We start from the raw sequence: 24,974 nt of genomic DNA on the forward strand, positions 1-24,974 counted from the left end.
CCTTCCAGGCTAGTTCAAAAATACCCTGAAACACGTGTTATTGGCGTCTTCTGCTCCCAATGTGTTAGCCCAAAATAAATCTGCCCCATTGCTTTTTTGCTTGCAAAATCCTATCGGTGGATGCAACCGTCCAAGTCTGGATCGCCAGATAAACAGGACCTCTTTTGTTCTGCACTGCCCTACCCAGCAGCTGGCAAAGCGACTGTCCCCAGCACAGATGTTCCCTGTTAGACCAGAAATGGTCATTTTTTCAAAATTCCGCTTCTGCAAAGACACTAAACACTCATTCTTTTATTCCATCACTATAAAACAGAATTGCTCACCAAATTAAAAGCTCCAAAATCTAAGTGGCATTTAAGGATTCTCATGGAAGTACTTCCTGTCTTACAGCTTCATTGCTAACGAGGAGATTAATTAGGGGAAAATAATAAACATCTGGAGCCATCCTCAGTAGCATCCAGAAGCTCAGGGCAGTCTGGTACCTTCTCCCTGACTTGTACAAGAAGCCTTGCTCATGTCCCTCTGCCTCTGCCCCACTATCAATGCCCGTCTGCTCATGGTCAGAGACGGGGGGGAAGGTGAAAGATGTGAAATGTAGTGAAAGGATGTGGGAGGGGGAGAGAAAAAGACTTTGAAGGTGAGAAGAAATACAGGTTGAGACACCTCAGAAGAGGATGTTCTCATTTTTTTAATTCTCAATTCCCAAAGAAGAATTTAACACAAATGGGATCTAACAGGAACTTCTTGGAGCAGCTCCACCTGGGTGTGCCCCGCCCCCGGTCCCAGCAGAAAATCCTGTCTAGGACTTTCCCAGTAATTAATAGTCACATATTAATATCACCACACTACCCGTTAATAAATATTCCCGAACAGCAGCGGTTATTAGGTCAAAGCATCTCTTTCAAATGCAAGACGATCACGAGGGCAAGCCACCCACTGCCCCAGTTCCCCAGCCCTACGTCAGGGCTAGAAGCTCAAAGAAAGCCCAAATATTTACAGACGCTGCCATGAATGCAAAAGGGTTGTGAAGCTCATGAAACCAGAATTTTTTTCTCCCAAAGACAATGGCATTGTTTTCCCTTTTCAGTTAAATTTAAATGATTAATTAGCTGAAGCTGTCAAATTCTCACGGAAACTTGGCAGCTCAGGAAAAGGCTTTTCCAGCTGTTTGAAAGGTGCCGGTTTCAGGGATGCTGTAAGTGTTCGCCGAAGTCGGCTGTCAGAGATGTTGCTCTTCTCACCAGCTCACAGGTTGCTTACAAACCTCTTCCTTTACTTCGTGGTTTGTAAACCTGTGCTCTAATGTGTTTTTTTTCCTTAAGAAAAAAAAAGAAAAAAAGTCCCATCCCAAACCACCCAAATCCAACTGAAGCATTCTGCCACAGAAGAGAGCCATCCCTGGCTCCATGCCAGCTCTCCCCCTCCCCACGCACCCTTGGGTCACTCCAAATCTCCTCCCTCGTATTCCCTGGAGGGTTGCAATCCCCCTGCCCCGGCCTGATGCTAAACAAGCAAAGCCCTCTGCAAAGAGCGAAGCAGCAGGCCCTTGCGTCATGGCTTGGCCAATAAATGAAGCTTTAAAAGAAAATAAGAACCAAACAAGCCCGCCCTCGCCTTCCTTTTCATGTACTCCTTATGGGGAAAACAAAAGCAAAAAAAAAAGGATGAAATGTGAAAAGCGCAGACTGCTCAGAGCAACATGTCTGAGGACATATTTTTAACTTTCATCCTGGGAAAAAACAAAAAAAAGGAAAACCAGGCTGCTGGTGGAAATACCCAAGGAGCTTCTGCTCTGTCTGTGCAGTGAAGGGAGTGGAAACCCAATTTCTGCTTTGCCAGCAAAGCACCCGTACTGGGTCTTGCTTCCAGTGCCTTGCCTGGGCTGGGGATGGGATGGCTGTGTCTGTGGCTGCAGGCTGGGCAAGCTTCACATCAAACATAAAAATGATGTGTCAAGCTCAATTTGCATTTTTTTTGCACTGTTTTAAATTATTTTTTTACACAAGCATGAGCAGCATGCGCACTGCCAGGGCAACATAAAACCCAAGCACTGCCGTGCTTCGGTGTCTAAAACAATTAAACAATTAGAGTCACAGCTGCTCGGTCCTGATTGAATTATTGGGGTATTTTTTTTCCCTTAGTCAAAACATTATCTGGTGAAATTCCCTGTGTCACAGACATTAAATCATGCCAGTTATCTCAGTACTGAACCCAAAAAATTATGTTTGGCTGGAGCACATCTCCCAGAAAAACATCCGTCCCTGATTTGAAGGCATCAAGCGATGGAGAAGCCAGCATTTCCCTGGGAAATTTGTTGCAGAGTTGAGTGCTTAAAAATTTGTGGCTATTCGGGTGTACCTCCAGCATCTTTGCCCAGAGGTAGCTCAGCCCCTTGCCCCATACGCATGATGATCCCACACCCCAGCTGAAGGGTCCACCAAATCCAGCACATTCCGGACTTTTTAAGGGAATAACCCCCCCCCAGCACAGCAGGCTCCCTGGGTGCATTGCGGAGAGGTTGCAAAGCTCATTTTGAGCCTTAAGATATTTTGATTAAATGGAAAGAAATCAGGAAAGGAAGGTATGTCTAGCTGGTGATCCGGGAGTGCAGGGATTAGGGAGGAACGGAGAAGCAACTATGCTTTTCACAGGATTTTTCAATCAATGGGACACTTAATCTCCTGCAAGGCAAATTCACTTGCACTTAATTTATTCAAGATGGAACTGGATGAAGAAGTGATTAAGGAGGTTCAGGAAAGGGAGAGTTCAGCTGTGGAAAACTTTAAATGGGATCGGGGCTCCTTGGAAGGAGTGTGACAGAGGAATGGACTTTGAAATGTTTTTCTCCACATTGGCAACAGTGGAAAAAAATACCTAGTGGGAGTCGAAGGAGAGGTAGAAACAGCGGTGGAGTCAATGAGATGGTGGCACAGGAGGACGTAGGACCTGAAAATGAGTCCTTGGTCTGACAGCAGCTTTCTGTGTAGCCTCTAGCAAACCATTTCATCAATTTCTGGTCATTTTTTCATCCTTAAATATGAGACAGCTCCGCTGAAGAGCACAGGCAATGCAGGACAGCTCAGCTGATGGTGAGGATCCCATCGCCTTGCACGGGCAGCAATGGGCAGACTGCTGCTCCAGCCAGTTCTGCTCCCCACGAGCAGCTAAAACCTGCGTGTTGGTGACCAAGGGCCACCGCAAAAACACACTTAGGACAAAGAACTGTGGCCGAGCGCCAGGTGACCTCCAACATGGTCTCACAGAGGGAGTTGGAGTTGATGGCTATTGCATTATTAAACCCAGATCAATCCCTTAGCAGTGCCCAAAGCCTGGGGAGGTGCAGCAGAGATATCAGAAGATGACAAACCAATTTTTTTGTCTCTCTATGGAGCAGTCCCAGGGGCCAGGGGCAGTCAGGGAGGGAGCTTGAGGCATCCGGGAGAGGAGCGCAGGTCGGCAGCGAGAAGAGACATTGGGTCTGGGAGCACCAACAAGCAGTCCTGATGTGCACTGGGTTAACAGCGTGTTAAATAATATCAACTGGGTACATTCAGCAAACAGTTTTGAAAAGGCACAGCACACAAAGCCAGGAGCGATGCAAACCTTTGCTTTCCCACCCGGCAGCAGCAAGATGTTTCACCCAGCCCGGGAACCAAGGCCGGGGCGGAGGAGGAAGAGGATGGTTACAACAGGAAAGTATTTGCACTGTCTGTATCAGGTTTCCATTACCCTCGGTGAGGGACAATGTCCCCTGGCACTGCCACCCAGGGGAGGATGCTCCTCCCGTCCATGGTTGTTTCATTCACATCCCTCTCTCCTGTGCGTAACATCATCTCACCCCGATCCGTTCCTGATCATCTCCAGCCCTCGAGCTGCTTCTGGGCTGACATCCTTCACACAGCTCTGGAGGGGCTCTTCTCCAGCACCCAGCTTTGGGCTGACTCATGGCCAACGAGCCATTCAGGCTCATTATTTAGTGGTGGTTGCAGGGGAGTGTTACACCATTTGCAAGATTGTTTTGCCCATTAAATACCTGATAAATCATCCCTTGGCAGAAGCATTCCCAGTGGAGGCATTAGAGCCTCTTGCTCACTCCCAAGTCTCCCTGTGCTCCCCATATTACCCCAATTAATAGACAACCTACTAATGACAGAGCAGTTGCAGTGCTCCATCCCCATGTTTGGTGAGTTTTAGGTGATTTCTCTCCCAAAACATAGTGCATCCTTGCTTTGAGGTTTGGGTCCCACTGACCCCACAGTGCCCAGTGCAAGCAACCAGGTCCAGACCCTGACCCACTCCTGGACATGTGGCTTTGTCCCCATCCCTGTCCCTTCCTGTCCCCTCCTGCTCCTGCACAGGGAGTGCCTGCAGGAGGCTGTCCATCTGCCACCGACACGCACAAGCACCCTCGGTTGTTGTTTTTTTAAAGGCTGATCAACGTTTTCTCTGCTTTATAACAAACCCTCTCATTGCAAAATGAAACATAAACACAACTGTAATTTACCCAGCTGTTCTGTGCACCGGGTCGAGCCGGGAATGGATGCTCCTAATTACACAGCCCGTTCCCACAGCGCGTCTGCAAACCCCTCCCGTGGCCAGGCAGGACCTGGCGGACCATCTCCCCCTACACCGAGTGGCCACATCGCGGGAACAGCCCCAGGGGACCCAGCAGCAGGACATGGAGGAAAGCAGGATCCAAGCCCCACGTGCTGCTGCAGCAATTACACAGACATCGCCGTAAGCAAAATTACCGGAGTGCTCCTTAAAATAGCAGCCGACGGGCGTGTTGCAAAACATGTCTGAGGAACTCGCAGAATATTGTGGTCAGTGGTAATGATACTTTCTTATTTTTCCTGGTGTAATTTTTTCCCTTTTACTTAGGGATATTGTAATAAGGAAGTGTTTACAGGCGAGGTCCATCAGTGATTCTTGGCCCAGCTGTGGGTTTCCACTGCAGCATTTGGAGCTACTGATCGATGCTCTCTGTAGGCTGCACGTGTCCATCAGGATTCATGCAATCTCTGGCTTTCTTCTGGAGGTTTCCAAAGCAAACGCTGATCTGTGACTCCAGTTCTCGCCAGGTGCCTCATGCTTTCCCCAGTCACCCATTACCACCTGCTAATGGCATTTGGGTGGGGGTTCTCCCACCGACACATTTCTGCATTGGAGGCACCGTTGGGTCACCGGCTCCAATATCACAGCACCATCCAGCTGGCCTTCAGTGCTCTGACACCAGGGCCCCAAGCCCCCAAATCTAAATAATGATGTGATTGGAAAGGCCTTTTTATGGGTGAATAATATGGGCTGGGAAGAAGCAAGACACCCTTCCTCCATATAGATCTTCATAAGTGAGGGTATAGATATTTTGCAGCACACGTGTATTGTGGTGGCACAGGCAGGACTTGGTGTCCCTCCACTTCTAGCCTCCCCCAGTCTCACTGCAGCAGGGGTGCTGGGGTCTTAAGGCTGCACCTGGATGCTAAAGCTAAGGTGCAATGAGGATGCTTTAAAAAACACCAAGGAGACAATTTTCTTCTGTGTACCAAGGGCCTGGTTGCTGAAGCTTGTCCTTGATGTGCCTCCTCCAGCTCTTCTTAAAAGTCCTGGTGGACCTCAGAGGGGGAAGCCCACCCAGGCATCACAGCAAGCAAAGAACAGAATCATTAAGTTCGGAAAAGACCTCTAAGATCATCAAGTCCAACCTTCAACCCAACACCACCATGCCCTGAAGTGCCTTGTCTACATGCTTTTTGAATACCTCCAGGGATGGTGACTCAACCACTTCCCTGGGCAGCCTGTTCCAATGCCTGACAACCCTTTCAGTAAAGAAATTTTTTTCTAATATCCAACCTAAACCTCCCCTGGTACAACTTGAGGCCATTTCCTCTCGTCCTATCACTAGTTACTTGATAGAAGAGACCGGCACCCACCTCACTACAACCTCCTTTCAGGTAGTTGTAGAGAGTGATAAGGTCTCCCCTCAGCCTCCTTTTCTCCAGACTAAACAAGGTAGGTTAGGGAATCCTGTTCTTGCCGCAGCAGTTTGGAAAGCCTGGGGTAAACCCGCAGGGTTGGGGCAGAGGAAATTTTCAGGCCCTTGGAGTGGGGAAGGTGAGGTGGAGATGCTGGGGAGCTCAGAAGCTGTGGAGCTGCTGCTCTCCACTGCCTGGATTTGTGGTGCAGCCCAAATGCCCATTTCTGCATGTGCCTCCTCTTGGGTCCCTTGTGGAAAAAAATGCCGAGCGCAGTTTTGCTTTTTTGCTGGGCAGGCTGGCAAACCTTTTCCTTCCTTTTCTTGGTTGGTAGCAGGCTGAAAGGGTGTGTCAGTGGAGTGCAGCCTGGGCTTGCCTGCAAGGGGATGTCCTCCTGCAAGCCCTACAGCAGGCAACACGAGACCACATATCTTTTTCCAATTAGACCAAATGCTTTCTAAAAAAAAACCAAAAAAACCCCTTGCAGCTGATGCAAACTGACCCTGGAGTCTGTGATAACCATACTGCTTTATGGCAAGGAAGATCTGCCCCGGGGATGTCAGATGTCCCATGTCCTCCAAGGCACTCCAGGAAGGTGCCAGGCAAGGACAGACCAACCCATGGAGCAGCCCCAAAGAGCTCAGTGATGCTAATAACAGAACCTATGGGATTTTCTGGAAAAAAAGGCCATACTGTGCCAAAAAAGGGACAACCCCTGAACACAGGAGATGGGGTGGGCTGCTACAGCATCCCGCACCCGGCACCCAGACTGTGCCTGCAGCCCTGGCGTGGTGGGAGGGAGAGCCAGGAGCAGACATTATCCCCACGCCGGAGGAATGCTTTGCAGTTATGTACCCTTTCACCAAAATAATCCAAGCTCTCGGGTACCGGCCAAACCACAGGAGAATTACAGCCAAGAAAGCCTCTCGCAGTAGTAGGGAAATAGCAAACCCTTTAACTGTTTTTCCAGATCAGCACAATTATAGCTTTAAATCCACCAAGCAGATTTTTCTCTCTTCTCCCTCCTTCTTTTCCCTTTGGCCGCACTCCGACTGGAAACGTCATGTCTGTGCCTGGAGCAGCCGCAGGGATGGGGCCTCAGGGCTGCCCCCCTCCAGGGATCCTTGGAAGGGGGAAGTTAGCCCTGGGGTGCTTACAAGGATGAACTCTTGCTGAGGGCAGTGGGGAACTGTGCACAGGGAGAGGTTCAAGGGGACCAAATCCTGTGCCAAGGCTTCACAGCACCCCTTTGCCACAAACCGGGGTCAGGACAGCACGAGACGTGAGCTCAGGAAGGAGAGAGCAGCTAGGGAGCATCCAGCATCCCAAATGCTAGATCTGTAGCCCTTGAAGCCCATCCAGCTGCCAGCACAGCTGGGGTCCCGCTCCCCAGCCATGCCACCTCGCCAGCAGCATCAGCGAAGCCCTGGCCTCCGCCAGCTCAGGAATGCTATATTTATTGTTTTTACGGCTTCTGAAGGCTAATGGATGTTTATTCCCAGGGCTTTCCTTCCACAGCCAGCTCTTCTCGAGCTTCATTTTTTACATAGCTGGAAACTTTCAATCCGCAGACACAAGCCGGTGTGGGGCAGCAGTCCCGGCACTCGCTGTGTGGAGCACCATGGCTGCTGCCGTCCCCCCTGTGGAGGCACAACCTGCCCCCTGGACCCCTTTTCCTCTCCTGCTTCTGTACTGGAGCATCTGGTGGCAATGGAAAGCTGAGGGCGGTGGTTGGCACATCCTCCTGTGCACGTGTGGGAGGAGGGAACGGATCCTTTTGTCCTTCTTTAGGGAGTGACACAGCTCCTGCCCATGGGATGATGGGGAGCAATCAAGAAAAGCAATTGGGAGAGGGGAGATGAAAGATGGAGGGAACTTTTTTTCCCTTTTTCCCCTGAGGTTGGGCCTCTAAGAACATTTTTCCCCCAAACTCAATGTGATTACAGTTTGTATTTGCCACAAACATCCATGTGCGGCATGAGAAGAACGCAGATGGGATCTTCCACGTTTGAGGGACATATGTCCCATGTGCATTTGTGGAAACTCTTTGCATGTTTGAACACACTTATTTTGCCCAAGTAAATCCATCCACAGCAACAAACCTGCCTGGACTCATGTGATTCACACCTTAAATACCCCCAAAATGGCACAAACCAAAGCGTGACCTGGGGGAGAGGAGCAGCTCCAAGCCAACTCACCACTTCACGTCAACACCATGATCGTCTCTGCCCTTACAGTAACTCCCTCTCCTTCTGCCACAACTCCTGCCAGGCCACTTTGCCCCAAGCACAGCAACACGGGGAGTTCCCATTTCTCCCAAGTTTCACCCAAGGTGCCCAGTCCTGGGCACTGGGGATGCTCAGACCCTGTAATGCCTGGCACTGCTTGCCCTGCCTGCATTGGGAGCGCTCCAGGGCAGGGCAGCCACTGTACGAAGCTACATTGCACGTTAGGACGAGTTTTGGTAGCCTGTTGTCATTTTTTCCATTCACATACTTGGAGAAGACAGCTGGGTTGCACCTCCAGCTTAATGAAAAAGGGAGAGAAAATGTTGAAAGGGAGGTCTGAAAGCTACTTGCTGCTCTGGAAGATGGTGAGCAGAGAAAAGCCACCCCACAAATCGATGAGATTTTCAAGCAGTATATATCCAAGTGTTTTTTCCCCTGGAGTTTAATAATCTGAATTCTTTCCTCCCAGATTTTCCACTATCAGTGTTGCCATTACAGCCCCCTTGGGCAAATGACCTGGCTCCTTTCTCGAACAGTTAGAAAAAGGAAAATAGTCACGACTAAAAATATACCTAGAGAATATTATATATAAGTTTGTATACACTCAAATATGCCTTTACACACACATCCATATATATATATAAAAAATATATATATAAAAGCTGCTTTGAAACCCTTCTAAAACCATCTACACTAGCCAAAAGCAGCATTAAAAGACTCAGACTGAAGGATAGGTGCCAAAGTCCTCAGATTCCACATTTGGTATTTGGCAGCCGGGTCGCTGCATGTTTTGTTATAACCATCGCTCCTATATGAACCACGCTTCTGAGATAACCATTTAGTTTCTCTGAGCTCTTCTGCATTTCAGTGGATTTTATTGAACTCCTCAGGGCCATACTCAAAGGTGCTTGTCTGGTTTCTGCATTACCAGTAACTGGGGTTTCATCTTAGCATCTCCATTTCTTCTGCCTCCTGCCAGCTCCTGGGGTTGGCCAAGGCTCCACACAATTATTATCCTGCTCACTCTGTACGTCCTTGGTTTATACTATAGATGTTTTGTTTGTTCAGTCATTTATCCTTTAACCAGAGTGAGTCATGTTGGCTTCATTTTTTAACTGGGTACACATATTTAATGGACATTTTGTACAACATAATTGCATATTCAAACAGATGCTGTACTTCTGTATATACATACACTCATTCTGTGCAGAGAACATCTATTTTTTTCATGCAGAGGAACCGACAGAAGAAAAAACTACAGCCGTGTCCTGCCTGATGTTGGCAGGAGAGATGTGAGAAGGGCCAAAATGAGCCAGAGCTGGTCTTTGCTCCAGTGTCCTGCTGGGAAAGGGGGAAAAATCCTCCCTTTGCCAGTCCCCAGGGAAGCCAGCCCTTCACCACCCCATCAGTGATAGTGGCAGCTCGAAGGCATGAGGAAAAAGCATAAGAGTCCCCAAATAGCATGGGAATTGCAAATCCTCTGCTGAGGTGCAGCCAGGATCATGCCTAAAACAGCACCTATAGCTACAATTAGGCTGAAAATTAAAAAAAAAAAAAAAAGGGTGTTTTCCACCAATCTCTGCAGGGCCTCTCCCTCAGAGAGCTCACTTTGGGCAGAAATCTCTGCAGAGCAGCAAAACCAACCTGTGCAGACACTGAACACCCAACGGCTTAGCTACTGCTGCCATCCCTGTCTGGCAGGGAAACCAAACCTCGAGGGGCAGGAGGGAATTGCACTGGATCCCTCATAAATGCCTGGCCAGGTTGTCTGCAAGATGGGCCAAGGGATGGGACAGGCTCAGCCGCATCCATGCCCTGCCCAGGGGTGGGCAAAGACAGTCCTTCCTCGGGATCAAGGCTTAGCTGTGGTCCCAGGAGGGTTTCCCACCAATGGCATCTATGGATATAATTTTTGTCATTTGAGGAGCACGGTGGCACACCATCACTTTGGAGCAAGGCACCTGCGTGTCATTCACACCCAGTTACACTGTTTTCCTCCAAGGGGAGACTTTTAGCATGTTTAGGATGAAATGAGTTACAGAAAAGGGATATTCGCCAGAACCAGAGGCAGGGAGGAATGTGATAGCAAAGACACTCAGTTCCTGTTCCTTATCTGCTTTGGAGAACCGTGATCTCTGAACAGCCTTTCCTGGGCTTAGCCCTGACCTGGCAGACAGCTCTGTGGAGCTGGAGTCACTTGCAGGAGCCAGGGCAAATATAACCAGATTTGGGGGGTTTTGGATCCGTTCCTGATATAAAAATATTTCACAGCAGAGGTCTGTGCAAATGAAGAGCTCACACGGCCTGAAGCATCAGATCAGTTATCCTGGAGAACATGGTCCCCATCCCACCATCTCACAGACATGCCTGGGCTCTGCACAGAAGCAGGTGAGGGATGGATTCCCTTAGAAATTAAGCACATGGTGCTGCCCAGATGTGCTCCAGCATCACATGAAGGAAGATGAGGATGGAAGACTTCATGCCAAGCAGAGTAACATCATCCATTAACATCAGCTGTCACTACCCAGGTCTCGAGCATGGGACATTGGAATTTGCTTTATTTACTGGAACTACTCAACAGCCGTGTTTATGCTGTGCTCCAGTGGCTTCAGCCACAAGCAGTTGTGCTGTCATGCTGCCCAAAATTCTTTATCCCCCCCAAAAAGCATTTCTTTGGGTAAATATCCAAGTTCTCAAGCGAAGAAAGGGTGGAGGGCTGTGTCCCATGCCAGATATTTCTGGCTTCTGGCTCGTTATGTGTAAGCTGGCCAGCTGGGAAACAGTCCCATAGCACACGTTCATGGACAGTGAGGATGAAAAGAAACCCAAGAGTCCACCTGGTCCCCGACACAGCCTCAGGCAGGGTTCAGATATAGGAGAAAGCTACCTGACTGCTGTGTGCAAACCTGCTTAAGGACCACGGGGATGTGCCCCTGAGAGGATGCTCTGGTCCCTGGCATGGTCACGCTTCTGGAAAGACTCATCCCGTCCGTGAGCAGCCCTGCACTCAGTCTTGAGCTGAAGCAGTGGAAAAGCTCATCACTGCCGTGCAGATGTGAGTCTCTGAACTTCAGAGGGGATACTGGGTGCTAAAATACCTGCTCAGGACCCATCTCTGCAATGGGGCAGAGGCAGCTCCATGGGCTGCACCCCAGGTAACTCCCTCCCTTCCCAGCCCATCCCAGAGCACACGATCCCAGTGGAAAGCTGAACCTTATCCCACCATTCAAAGCTTTATGAATATTAACTTGGGTCTCTGCTGGATGGGAGAAGGAAACAGTGACACAGAGAGTGCAAATATCAGCGTGGATTTAATTGCAAATGGCTCCCCGGGATGCAGCTGGGAACACCAGAGCCTGGATGGCCCCCACAGCCCCGATGCAGCACAGGGGCCACAGCATCAGCATCACCCCATTAACTGGATGCATGGTACCGTTTGGGAAAAGCACACAATCCTTGTGGGAAACTGGGGCTCAGAGCCAGCAAAAAGGCTCACCAAAGCATGCCTGGGTAGGTGGCCCTGACCTTCCATTAAACAGAAGGGAAGCAGCAAGCAGGGAGGTTTCAGGCCGTGCTGATGGCAGCAGGGGAGACCAAGGTTAAAGTCAAACCTCCCTGCTCCTCCTTGCAATGAAATATCAGCTTGGCTTGAGGACACAGGACAGGGTCCAGCCCTGCACCCCCCACCAGCACCAGCAAAAGTCATAGAAAGACAGCACAGGTCTGATTTTTGAGTTTCAGGGGTATCCATCTGCATTAATTCCATGTTTGCTTGCTGCCTTAAGCCTGGCTGTCATCCACCCATGGGGCAGATCCTTCAGCTCCACAGTAATTGAGTTGCAGGGAATTTCATGGGCTTTTGAGCTGCCCTCATCACTGCAGCATCCAGATGTGCTTCTGGAGAGAACCAAGGGTCTCTGCCAACACCTGTGCAGGATCCCCCAGCAGGGATCAGCCCTGGCAAGGAGCAAAACCTGCCATGAAACCCAAAACCTGAACAAAGCCCATCCGAGTCTCATCTTGCACTCCTGATGGACACAGCCAGGTCTGAGCACTTCTGCAGACTGCGGCACTTTGGTGGAAACTACATAAAATGGGATGGCCTCAACCCAAAACCCAGATGGGTTTCCAGCAACCGTCGGAGGCTGAGGGGCCCCGGGGAACCATGAACCTGCCTGGAGCAAAGCTCCATGCACAGCACCTACCACCGAGAGGCAGCTGGGCAGGAGCCATAGCACAGCACCCTCCATACACTTATCAAATACAAAATAGACTGTTATCCCCCTCATAAAACTCATTTTTTTGAAAGGAATAGGGTTTCTATTCTCTACTTTGCCCAGGCTGGCTTGGCACCAGCATCACCAAGAGCAAACCTCAGTTTCCCTTGGAGCCACAGCACTGCCCACCCCAAACCAGTTGTTGGAAGGGGCAGGAGGAGATATTCAGCGTTTCGGGTAGGTTGCTTTACACCCCCTCCTCTTCAGAGCCCGGCGCAGTGCTCACTTACCATTTCTTCCCCCCAATATCATGCTGCTGCACCGTGTAGCCAAAATACGCTTCCTTAGAGCCAGCTATGATTTTGGGCCTCTTGGTGTCAATGTTGAAGGCGTCGCTGAACCCTGGGGAGAGAAGAGAAGGATTCTGTTAGCCAAGGTGCTGAGATGGTAGGAGAAAACACTTTTGTACTGTGGTCAGAGACTGAACAAGTCACTCCAAGAGGCTGTGCAGTCTCCACCCATGGAGATTATCAAACCCCAACTGGACACAGCCCTGGACAACCTGCTCCAGGTGACCCTGCTTGAGCAGGGGTTGGATGAGATGACCTCCAGAGGTGCCTCCAACCTCAACTATCCTGGGAATGCTGCTCCCCCAAATTGTATAATATGCCCCAGGAGGGTCCTACATGAAACAGAGGTGGTTTTAGCCCATCACAGCAGATCTGTGGCACAGCATTCCCACAGCCAGCCAGGATGGAGAGGAGGCTGCAGGATCCAAAGCACACCAGCTCCACCTCACCTGCAGCCACCCAGCGCTCGTCTCTCCACCACTGAGCCTCTAGGGAGTAGCCAGCCCCAAGGTTGCAGCTTTAAATGGGTTCATTTAGGGTTTACAGGCCACAGCTGCACAAGCCCTAGAGGGCAGCTCCCTTCCCCAGCCCACCTTCAAAGGGGCTTCACCCTGGCAGGCACCAACGTGCTCCTCCGGGCCGCTGAGCTGGTGCCTACCCCTGCTACCAAAGCAAAAGTGTGTTTCTGGTTTATGATAAAGGAAAAAGTATTTCATAGAATCATTTAGGTTGGAAAAGACCTTCAAGATCATTGAGTACAACCATTAACCGTGCCCACTAAACCATGTCCTGAAGTACCCTGTCTATTCGCTTTTTGAATGTCTCCAGGGATGGTGACTCAACCACTTCCCTGGGCAGCCCATTCCAATGTTTGACAACCCTCTCAGTAAAAAAATTTTTCCTAATATCTAACCTAAATCTCCCTTGCCTCAACTTGAGGCCATTTCCTCTCGTCCTATCTCCAGCCACCTGACAGAAGAGACCAGCACCCACCTCACTACAACCCCCCTTCAGGTAGTTGTAGAGAGTGATAAGGTCTCCCCTCAGCCTCCTCTTCTCCAGGCTAAACAACCCCAGTTCCCTCAGCCGCTCCTCATAAGACTTGTGCTCCAGGCCCCTCACCAACTTGGTTGCCCTTCTCTGGTCATGCTCCAGCACCTCAGCGTCTTTCCTGTAGCGAGGGGCCCAAAACTGAACACAGGACTCGAGGGGCGGCCTCACCAGTTCCCAGTACAGGGGAACAACCACATCCCTGCTCCTGCTGGCCACACCATTTCTGATACAGGCCAGGATGCGATCAGCCTTCTTGGCCGCCTGGGCACATTTCTCCTCTAGGCTGCTGTAAAAGTGAGTCAGCTGAAGCCAGGGCTGCCAGGCCAGGCATGGGGAGGGAAGAAGAGAGCACCCTCCTCCCCTCTGACATCTCCCCTGTGACAGACAATGCCGCTCTGCAACGCTTTGCTCCTCCAGCTGTGGAGCAGCAGCTGCTCATGGTGGAGATGGCCATCACCATGTCACCACCCACCCCAGAAGGGACCACGGGCTGGGGGTACATAGAAAATGTGTGGCCACACCAGGCGTGCCCCGTCTGGAGCCCATCACCCAGCCTGGCTGTCCCCATGGGCTACCTCCTGCTGTCCCCGAGGGTTCTGCAGTACCAAAGAGTCAAAGCTGGGATTCACTTTTCCTGGGCAAGCAAAAGCCGGTGCCACTGGGAGGTTTGCTAGGGAGAGGCATGTCCCCGAGGATGGTTGCTCAAGCCAGGATGGGGTGATTTGGGGGCTTTGTCCTCTCCCCAGTGCTGCTCTGGAGGATGCTCCTTCCCGCAGGACAGTGGGAGCAGGATCCCTGGCCACAGCATCCCAGCTCCGGGGAGCCCGGTGCTCACAGCCCACGCGGGTCAACCTTCAAGAGCAACTTGCTTGTCAGGGAGCAAATCTTGGGGGACTGGTCTGGCAGCTCCTCCCTCTGCCAGGAGCTGGACCCAGAAGCAGGGTGTGCAGATGGGGGGGGGGTGTCAAGTGAGTGTCCCTAGGACTGGGGTGTTTTGTGGCTGCTGGAGATGCCCCTTTGCCCATCCATGGGTGCAGGAGCTGCCCCAAATTATGCCCCCCCCGGGTGCATTCAATGAAGAAATTGGCCGGGGGCAAAGAACACCCCCGGGCAGGGGGGAAGAGCATTATCTGTGCCAAGGAGCTCTGGCACTGCGTTGCCTCTATTACTGGTGGCTGCAAAACGCTGCAGCCACCCATGCCCCATGGTCCATGGTCCATGTCCCATAGCCAGCAGGTATCAGCCCATGATATCCCGGCGCGCATCTTAATCCAGAGACACACACACTTTGGCTCAGGCCAGCAGCACACTCAAACCCTCCATGGGTGCAAACTCTTCATGGCTTCTACGAGGAGGTGCATTTTTCTCAACAATATTATTTTCCCCAAGGGTTTGCTTAAGCAGAGGGGCACGGCCCAGGTTCCAGCAGGGAACGACCTTGTCAGAGACGGTGCTGCAGGGATGGATACCAATAGCCAGGATATCCCGGCTCTTCGTTTGCCTTTGGGCAGAAAGTAGCTGCTCGATGGTTCATACAAATAAAAGAACTTGGCATCCTTATTAAGGACAGCTTTAAAAGCAGCAGAAGGATCACGTTTGGTATTTATAGGGGCATAAAGGGGTTGTCGACAGGAGAGATTGGGAATGCTGCTTCCCAGGCAGAAAAATTCAGGATGGAAAGTGTTTTTATAGGTAGGAATGTTAGGGATAAACCTGATTTTTTGCAGTCATAGGAACAAGTCTGCAACATTGGCTCCATGAGCAGAGAACTGCAGAGTCTCGCCAAGGAGAGCTGAGGTAAGGAGCTTTAAAATCCTACAAAAAGAAATTCTAGAAAGCAGGGGGAAAAAAAAAGGAGACGGGGGGATGAGAGCCAGCATATTTTGTGGTAGATTGACCTTATTTAGCATTACAAAACAAATTAAAACCTCCTCTGAGTTAACTGTTACCCAGTGGAGAAACAGAGGCCAGGACTTGCCACTGAGAGGAGTGATGGGCAAGGGGAGGGGGGGGAGGTCGTGGGGAGCTGGGAGCACCCTGGGGTGTCACATTGCTGCCACCAGTGAGATGGGGTGACACCCTGGACCTGGCTGGAAGAACAGGGTCTTTTGGGGAGGGTGGGTTGTATTTCAAGCAAGGTTCAATTCCAGGTAATGCAGAGGCATCTTCATCACTTGAGTGCAGAGCAAGTGTCAGAGAGGATAGGATGGGTTTTCTCCTCATTTCTTGCATTCAGCAGAGTTTCTCTGATTTTGTACTGCAGAACCCCAAGCAGAGGTTTTTGGGGAGCGGGAACACTGGGACAAGTTGGGGACTCCCATCCCATGGTTCCTTGCTTTAGGACTCCACTGTGCAGCTGTAGCCTCCTGCAAAAGGCAGCCAGGCTGGTCATGAAAAGCAACATAAACCACCAAATAAATAGCAAGAATGCTTCATTAAGTGCAAAGGTCTGAAGCGGGGGGAGCAGGGAGAAATGCTGCAAGGGGCTTGTGCCGCTCACCGTGCCATAGCATCCTGCTCGTGGCAGGTAGTGGGGACCGGAGGAGGCGATGGGGCTGGAAAAGCAAAATGATCTGGAGAAAGTTTCCAGGCAATGGATGGCAGAGGAGAGGAATTTCAGAAACCCAACAGATGTGGGTGCATTCGAGGCAGTAAGAAAAAAAAACACAATCAGAGAATATTTGAACTGGCTTAAACTAATGGGAGCTTTTTGAGAGGTTGTCAAGGAGATTTAGCAACCCGAAGAACCGAGTCTCATTTTCTTGTCAGGAGTGACATCACTGTCATAAATAAGTGACCAAAAGCCACATGTTTTGCTTGTGATGCTGCCAAGGCAGGAAGCCTCAAATACCTCCTTTCTGAACTGGAGCTTCTGTTGAGTCCAAACTTTTGATTCTTGTCAGGTCAAATATTGAAAAGAAAAAAAATAACACACATTTGGGTAACAATACTGGGAATAAAAGCCACCTTTCCTGCCAAAAAGAATAAAAATAAGTCCTCCCTGTAAAGGAAACCTTCTGGAGGGGGATGCTCTCAGGGCCCCAGCACCATCCTCCTGCCCATACCTCTGCCCATGCCTCCTGCCTGCATCCTTTGGGCAGGCAACCGGATTCACCGCTGGCAAAGGGACTCCCGGAAGGTGCCGTAACGCAGCCTAGTGGCACTTGTTGTGATGCCCCAAGTCTGCTTCTGCTGCCGTGAGATGTTTGGGGCTTTAGCTTGCTGCCTTTGCTTCAAACCTTTGGGATTTAAGGAGATGCAAGCTACAGTGGAGGTGCTGGGAAAATATCTTTTTTTTTTGACAGTGAGGAAAATGCACTCAATTTTTTTGACTGCATGGTGCAAACCCAGCCTGTTTCTCTGCCCTCCAGCACTTTCACAGCTCGGGACAGAGTTTCTAGGGAGAGGCTGAGCTGACACGGGGCAGTGACACAGTGGGAGAAGCATCTCAAAGGCTGGGGCTGAGTCTGGCCCATGAGAATCTATGTCCCTATCCACATGGGCTCTTCTGCTGAATTCCCCAGGGTGAAGGCAGCTTGCCTGCTGCTGGGCTGCTGCAGGTCCCCAGGGCAGCACAGGAGGACACATGGGATTTGAGGACACTACAGGTGACCCAAGGAAAAGGGTATGAATGGTACACAAGAAGAGTACATGCCACGCCGGGGCTCTTGCTTTCTTGCAGGGACGAGCAAACTGTTCACTGGAGGAGCCCGGGAGCGTGTGGTGGGGGGAAAACTCACATCTGCCAAAAACGTGGAGTGTGCCAGGGTCAAACAGCTCGGTCTGGCACTTTGAAACTTGCCTTGCTGCTCTTGCTCCCGCTTCCTCTCTCATTGCTCAAGCCCACGCAGGAGATGCGAGCTCTGCGATGGGGCAACGCGTCCATGGACACCAGCATCGCCGCTGTGACCCCTGCATCCTCAGCATCCATAGGGATGCCACCGGCCACCCAGCGCTGGGCTGGGCTCCTGTGACCCCATCCCCACCACCACATGGGCTTTGGCATCATCGGATGCTCCTCTGCAACCCATCTGCCATGCATATTAGTTTTTCTTTTCTTAGGATTGAAATATTTGTCTTAACTAGAAAACGTTTAAGCTTGATATAGGGTGTTTGGGCAAAAACCAGCAGGCCCCGAGAAGGAGCAAGGGGGGCCACACGTCCCTGTGCTTCCCTCTAGCTTTAATTCCTATCAAGCGGTTTTTGCTGAATGAGATGCTGAAAGCACCAAATTCCTCTCCAGGTCGCTATCTCAAAGCCAGCGTTTGTCATCAGCTATTAGGAAACAACCCAGGGTTTGGTGGCTGCTGCAGCGGTGGATGGTGAGCCAGGGAATACTGAGGATGAACAGAGGATCAGTCATCGACGGCTCGTGTGTTGTAACATTCCTGGTTACCCACAAAATCTCTGACAAACAGCCCCGGGGCGTTAGCTACACAAGTACCTTGTGCTTCCATAATTCCAGCTTTCTGGCCCCCCAAAAGCCAGGAAGGAGCCATTTGATGGCCACCTTTTGCAGCCCTAAGAAATGTGTTGATTATGCATTTGCAGTGCATTCATTAGCAATAACACAAATGGCATCAGGTATAAATAGCAGCAGGTCTCTGCCCCCCCTTTCCCAGGGAGATGCCAGGAAAGCGATAGGTTGTGGGGGGCATTTTTTGGGGGGGGTGGCTTCTCAGAGCCCCATGCACCTCAGGGGGGTTGTTTAATGGACCTTCCCTGGCCAAACCTTGGCCAGTGGATGGACAACTGGTAGGCGGGGAGGTGCAGTCCCTCAGCCCCACTGTTGGGGCTGTGCAGCCACCCAAAATTAAGTACCCACCATCAAAGTCTGGACTGGAGGGTCCCTTGGGAACCCACCTGCACAATCCCAAACGTGGCCCATGGAGCAAGCATGATGGTTTTACCATTTGGTGACCCTTTAGGGAGGGAAGGAGCCAACTACTTTCTCTGGAAAACTAAACCAGTGAAAGAAAACAGATGCATGGTCTGACACAAGGGAAGTCATCACATCTCAGCGCATCCTCCCCGGATCCTTCTGGAAGCCTCAGCTTCCCTGCCAGTGCACGGTGTCAGCAAGAAACTGGGTGATCTGTGGCCACTGAATGCATTTATTTTAACAAGCCGTGGCTCAGCACCCCTTGGCTGGGCTCTCTTGCTTTCGACCCAGAACTGCTCCCTGCTTGCACCAAAGCCTCGGGGACGAGAGGCTGGCCTGATCCAAAGTTTAGGGAAACCTTGGGTTGTCCCCAAGACAGGCTGTGCATGGAGGCATGGCGCTGGGGTCCCCGACCCTGCAAGGTGGCTGCTGGAAGGGGACCGGCTGCCAAGTGCTGGCATCGCCCGTCTCCTCCCTTGGCACTGAATAATCACCAGGCAATCGCCGAGGACGCCACGGTGCCTCCGGAGACTCCCAGCCCATGGGACGATGCGAAAGTGGGGACAGAGCCCACGTGCAGGAGGTTCCCCAGGACCTCTGGAGAGAGGCGGGGGGGGGGTTCCCTTGAGCAAAGCACCCGAGGGTTTGCGGCAGGACAGACAGCGCTGCCTGCATGGTGAGGGGACCATTCCCAAGGATGCACGTCCCAACCTGGCACTTTCAGCTCAGCCCCAGGCCCAGGGGCTCCTGCACATCGCGCAAACTTGCTTTTAGTCCAGATGGCAAAACACCAGCATTAGTCCTTAGCAAAATATATTGACCGGTAGCCACAACGCATCCTGGTCTGGAGACCACCACGGAGCGCTGGAAGCATTAACCCTTCTCACCGGCACACGGCATTGCCAGCTACTCCAGGCGCACGCAGAAACCCCTGTGGGCAGAAACGCTCCCACGGAGGATTTCCCATGCTCAGCTCCATGGGCTTCCATGTTCAGCCCAAGGCGGAGTCGCCGATTTGCCACATCCCCCAACTCCCCTCTGTGATAACCATCATATATCTACAAGCAGCATCTCTTTAAGGGGAGTTGACCCCACGGGCTCGGTCGCCCACGTAAGCATGGCCGGGTCTGTGCCACCATCTCCATGCCAGAGCGATCGGCCCCGGCAGCTCCACGCAGGCAGCCCCGCGCCCCGCCACGCTCGCCGCCGCCATGCAAGGCATACACACATGTTCCCTATTAAGCAAAGAAAGGCAGCTCCGCTGCGGCTTGCTTTAAAGGATCGAGCAGCAGTGCAATTAGAAAGGGGAAAAAAATAAAAGAAGTAAAAAAAAAAAAAAACCCACCCTGGCGTGCTTTTCCATCAGGATGTTTAGAAATGTTTGCAGTTGCAGAAGCACTGCAGGCTGCCGGGGAGGCGTGAGCTGGTGGCAGTGCTCCTGGTAGAGGGGAAAAGCTCTTTTTCCCTTTTGCAGCACCGAGCAGTCCCAGACTGGCTGCTCTGAGTCTGGGCTGCGTGCGGGAGGATGCCAGATGTAATTGCAGCAAAAATGACCAGTGCCGGGGAGTCTCTTTCTGCAAGAAGAGAGCCTGAGCACGCCAGCGAGGGGCCAGCAAGAAGCATAAACCCCCCTGTCCTGCTGCAGCCCCCAGCAGGGTTTGTCCCGCACCCAGTGAGCTGTAGGAGAGGGAGCTGCAGGCTCGCCTCCTGAAACCAAATGCTTGCCTAAACCCACTCTTAACTTATTTAACCCCAAGCAATTTTCTTTTGCACAGCCCCCTCAAGTGCGACAGGACAAACCACCTGTGGGTCACAAAAGTTAACTCTAGGTAAAAGGGTCTGGCTTTATTTGGGGGGATTATTTTTTTCCCCCACCATCCGATGCTTCAGAAAAACACTAACTAATCCCGCTCCAACAGCAGCCCAGCCGAGGAGGGGGGCCGGGAGGACGCCGTGCTGTCCGCCTGCCTGCCCGCTCATTCCTGGGGAGCCCATCAAAGATCTCCATCCCTTTCAACTCCCCTTCACCCGCCTCAAAGGCACCCGCCTCGCTCCCTCCCTCCTGCTTCTGGCAAGACTTTTCCAACAACAGCCTTATTAACCTTGGGCTTTCTCCAGCACCTTTCCCAAACAAGCAAAAGTTATTCCCGGTTGCTTTCCCCTTGCCTGGGGAATTGGGGTGAGTGCAGGAGCGGGACTGGGTGCTTACCGGGCAGGAGGCAGAGGGAGCAGGCGAGGAGCATCCCGCTGGGGAGGTCCATGGGAGCACCGGCTGCCCTGCTCCCCGGCCCCGAGCATCCGTGGGAGGCAGCCAGCCAGACTGGTAGCCTCGCTCGCAGAGCCCTTTCCTTATCCCCAGCCTTTCCCGGCTCCCTGACAGAAGGCGAGCATTGGGAGGGAGTGGGAGGGACGAGCGAAACTTGTAGGAGGTACAGCAGGAGAGGACGGGAGAGGGGACAGCCTTCATGCGGCCGCGGCACCCTTTAGGGATCGGCTTCCCAGCAGGGCCGTGCCAGCTGGGAACTTCAACCCCACAGCAGCACCCTGGTCTTCTCCCTGTGGTACCCCACTGGGGTCCCCTTGGGACCCCTCACCCCGATGGGGGCTTGGTGATGAAAGGTCTGCGTGGGGTCACTGATGGTTGTGGGGTGCCAGCTCTGTGGGGTGCCACCTCCATTCAGGTGCCACGTCTGCTGGGATGCCACCTCTGCTTGGGTGTCACCTCCCCTTGGGTGTCACTTCTGCTCAGGTGCCACTTCTGCTCAGGTGCCACCTCTGCTCAGGCAGATGCCACCTAAGCCTGGGTGCTACATCTGCTCAGATGCCACCTCCAGCTGGGTACCACCTCTGCCCGGGTACCACCTCTGCCCGGGTACCACCTCCGCCCAGGTACCACCTCCGCACAGATGCCACCCCCCGGGGTGGAAGAGAGCAGGGCCAGTGCCCACGGCACCGAGGAGACTGCTGTGATGCCACAGGCTACCATGTAGCCCTGGGGCAACTGGTCACACCACTTAAGTTTCCCAAGCACCTACCCAGGCATGAGCACGTCTCCGCTGGCATGGGTACCCAGGAGAGCCGGGCTGAGAAGCAAACAGCAAGGGAGCAAGAGGAAAATTGCTAATGAGTGTTTTCTTCCCCTCCGCCAGGGCCACCCTCAGGCATGATGGGGTGCTCCTGCTGCACACAGCTCTGGGGCCAGTATCCCCAATGCCCCCACAACAGTCACCATTGTCATTTAGGGCCCCGTCACCTCTGGGCTGGGCTAAGCAGCCCAAAATACCTGAAGCACAGCAGCATCCCTAGGGTGGGACTTTCTGCCTCCATCCTCTTCGTCCCCGGGCTGGGGACACCCTTTGGAGGAGATGCCTGGGAGGAAGCTTCCAGCAGCTCTGGCCGTGGTGAGGCTTTGGGGCTGGGACACAGCCCAAGTGCCCACAGACCAGACCACACAGCCCAACTGGGGCACTCTGGGGAGGTAGGACCAGCCACCGCCTTGCTTCCACTTTTGCCAAGCAGAAAAGATAAATGCAGTCTTTGGTTTATTTCCATACAATAGATGTGACCCAGGAGGTCCTTCCCTACCTGCCCTCCAGCCCAAGCCCTGTTTGCGAACGGGAACATCTCCACTTGCAGTTGCTGCCTGCAGCGATCCAGCTTGGTGAGACCAACCTCATAGTCAGGAGAAAAGCAAAGCCAGAGGTCTGCCCGCTGCAGCCACCGCTGTGGTGCCAGCTCTCCTCCTCTCGAAGCAGAAGAGCAAGAGAAGGTCCTGGATGGGGTTTTTGTCCCTCTTCCCACCCAGCGGAGAGCGAACATCTTTGAGGTGGGTCTAAGTGTCGATGTCTCTGTCTACCGAGTGTCCGTCAGATGGCTTGGGGTCTGCGAGGAGATAAGCTCCACTCGAGACACTCTTGGATGAAACAGACTGTCTGGGAGATCCAGTTTCTTTTTATTGTCCCCTCTTCCCTCCTGAAAATACACATTTGGGGTCTGCAGGCGGGAGAGGACACATGTCTGGAACGGAGATCAAAGCAGCAGTAGGATCCAAAACAGCGCAGAGATGTGGATCCTCTAACTTGTTTGTACAGTGCTCCTTCCACCAGCAAAACCCTGCTTGACAGAATTAAGTATTTTCAGTTCTTAACTATGTTTCCCAGCTCTTTCTCCCCTATATAACTCTGGAGCAAAAAGAATTTCAGAGGATAGCAGCAACTGAAAAGAACAAATTGCATTTCTGGTTTGGTAAAAGTTAAAAAGTTTTTTTTAGGGGATAAAAGGAAATATTAAAAAGCTCAGGCAGGAAGCACAGATGAGATTTAAAACAGAGTAACCAGAGCACAGAGGGAGGGATCCCTGAGAAGTGGCTGCTCAGTAGAAGTCACAGTCTCACTGCTCTTGCTCCTGGCCTGGGGCCGCAGACGGGGCACGCGAGGGGAAATCCCTTCCTGGGAACTAAACTCTCCCATGCAGTTGGAAGCCAAGCCAGTTATTAATGACAAAAAAAGAAAAAAATTACAAAAGGCCTATATAATCTTGAAATTTGCATCTTGCTTCAGTTTTCAGAGAGGTTATTTGGAAGCAGGTCACTGGAACCAGCTGGCTTGATGGGTTTTGGAGGAAAGATGGGGAAAATAACACCAGAGAAAGGGTCCTGGGTCTCCTGTTATCTCTTCCTCCCCAAACAGAGCAAGTGGGGTCTCAAGCACAACACTTCAGAAGTTAAAAATCTCCATAGAAAACTGAGCAGCAGCAGCTGCCTCCTGCCTCAAACTCCCTGACCTGGAAATCAGCGGAAAGTCGGATTTACAGGGATCTGCTTTTCCACGCCTGCCAAAGGACTGGCCTCGAGAGGTTTCTCTGTGTCGGCTATGGTTCCTGTGCCGCAAAGCAAAAGGAGAAACCCCCAGGAGCTGCTTTGGCTTCATGAGCGATGGCCATCAGACCCCTTCTGCTTCGTCTCTCTTTGCTGGTTGTCTGCAAGCAGCTTGCAAATCTGTGGGGGTTTGTCATTAGTCTAAATAGGACCCAACTTGCAATAGCAGGGGAGCGGGGTCTTACTTGACTGATCTTCTGCAAAACTGGTTTAAACTATACAGTCACTGCTGTGGCTGCATCGCTCTGCAGACCCCTCCTCTGCCGAGTTATCAGCATTAGCCCTCGGACATCTTAATGTGACCGAGCCTCTTCACATGAACGAGAAATGCCAGGAGTTCAAAGGAGAAGAGCTGTGCTGTGATAATATTGATGTAATGCTTCCAAAATGTAAACAGCTGTCAGTGGAAGTGATGGATGGGAAAACAAAAAACAAGGAAATACTAGTATTTCGACCCCTTGCAAAAAGTTGTTATGGGGACATCCCATGACATCCAGCAGAAAACTCAGCAGCAGGGCTCCTTAATGTCTAAAAAGCCTACAGAAGATAATTTTCATGTATTCATCATATGATGTTAATCCTGTAAAAAGAAAAAGCTGGGCTCATATTAAGAGCTGCCTTCCCACTTCATTCTTGGATCCTGCTCCCATTTCAGTGCTGTTTCATCCAGCCCAGGCAGCGCTTTCCAAAAATCTCTGCCTGCAGCGGCGCAGAGCTGGGGGCAGCCGGGGAGTCCCACACATGCTGCCACGGGCTGAAACACAAACTCAGGCAACTGAAGGAGGGCTATTGTTTTTGGTTTTGTTTTTGGTTTTTTTTTCCCCATCTCCCAGCTGCCGACTCAATGAATGCAGCAGCAAGGCGAGCAGTTTTGCACATGAGCATCACGGAGGATGAGGACTGGCCGGCAACGCTGCTTCCTCGTGGGGCTGACACACCAACCATCTCCAATAGAGACTGGCGCGGCTGCAAACAAACAGCCGGTCCCCGCGCAAGCGCTTGGAAGGGTGGTAGGAAAAGATTTGCTGCGAGGTCTGCCTGGCTTTCAGCAAGCCCTTGGGATGGTTTTCTTTATGTTGGGTTTTGCTGGGGGATGGAGGGGTAGGGGGGTGCTGAGAGCCAGGATGCTGGGCTTTGCAGGTGCTTGCAGGACCCATCCCCACAGGTTAATCGTGCGGCAAAACGAACCTGATGAGTGGCATTGAGCCCTCAGGGCCCTCCGGCAGCCAGGAATAAGTTGGTGGAGAAAGTGAGAAACAAAGCAGTTTCCTCCTCAAAACAGAGTCAAGCAACAGCTTTTGGTGAGGAAGGGCAGCCCTCAGCTTCTGACCCTGAAAAAGTCTGGCTCCTGAGAAAAGTTTCTGCTTGTGGCTCAGATGTCAGAAGTTTGTGACCA

The 24,974-nt window shown here is 51.8% G+C and overlaps 1 protein-coding gene across 3 annotated transcripts in view; it reads right to left on the reverse strand.

The window, feature by feature from the left end:
- ITGA11 (integrin subunit alpha 11) overlaps positions 1-21,072 on the reverse strand; it is a 54,114-nt gene extending 33,042 nt beyond the window's left edge. For all 3 annotated transcript variants that reach the window (XM_075044667.1, XM_075044665.1, XM_075044666.1), the window contains exons 1-2: positions 20,912-21,072; positions 12,708-12,819 (exon numbers count right to left, since the gene is read on the reverse strand). In XM_075044667.1, the coding sequence (XP_074900768.1) occupies positions 12,708-12,819; positions 20,912-20,963 (164 nt within the window). In that variant the 5' untranslated portion in view covers positions 20,964-21,072. The remainder of the gene's footprint in view (positions 1-12,707; positions 12,820-20,911) is intronic.
- Positions 21,073-24,974: the final 3,902 nt, after the last annotated feature.

The sequence above is a fragment of the Buteo buteo genome, chromosome 13, assembly GCF_964188355.1.
Source record: "Buteo buteo chromosome 13, bButBut1.hap1.1, whole genome shotgun sequence".
Taxonomy (NCBI): domain Eukaryota; kingdom Metazoa; phylum Chordata; class Aves; order Accipitriformes; family Accipitridae; genus Buteo; species Buteo buteo.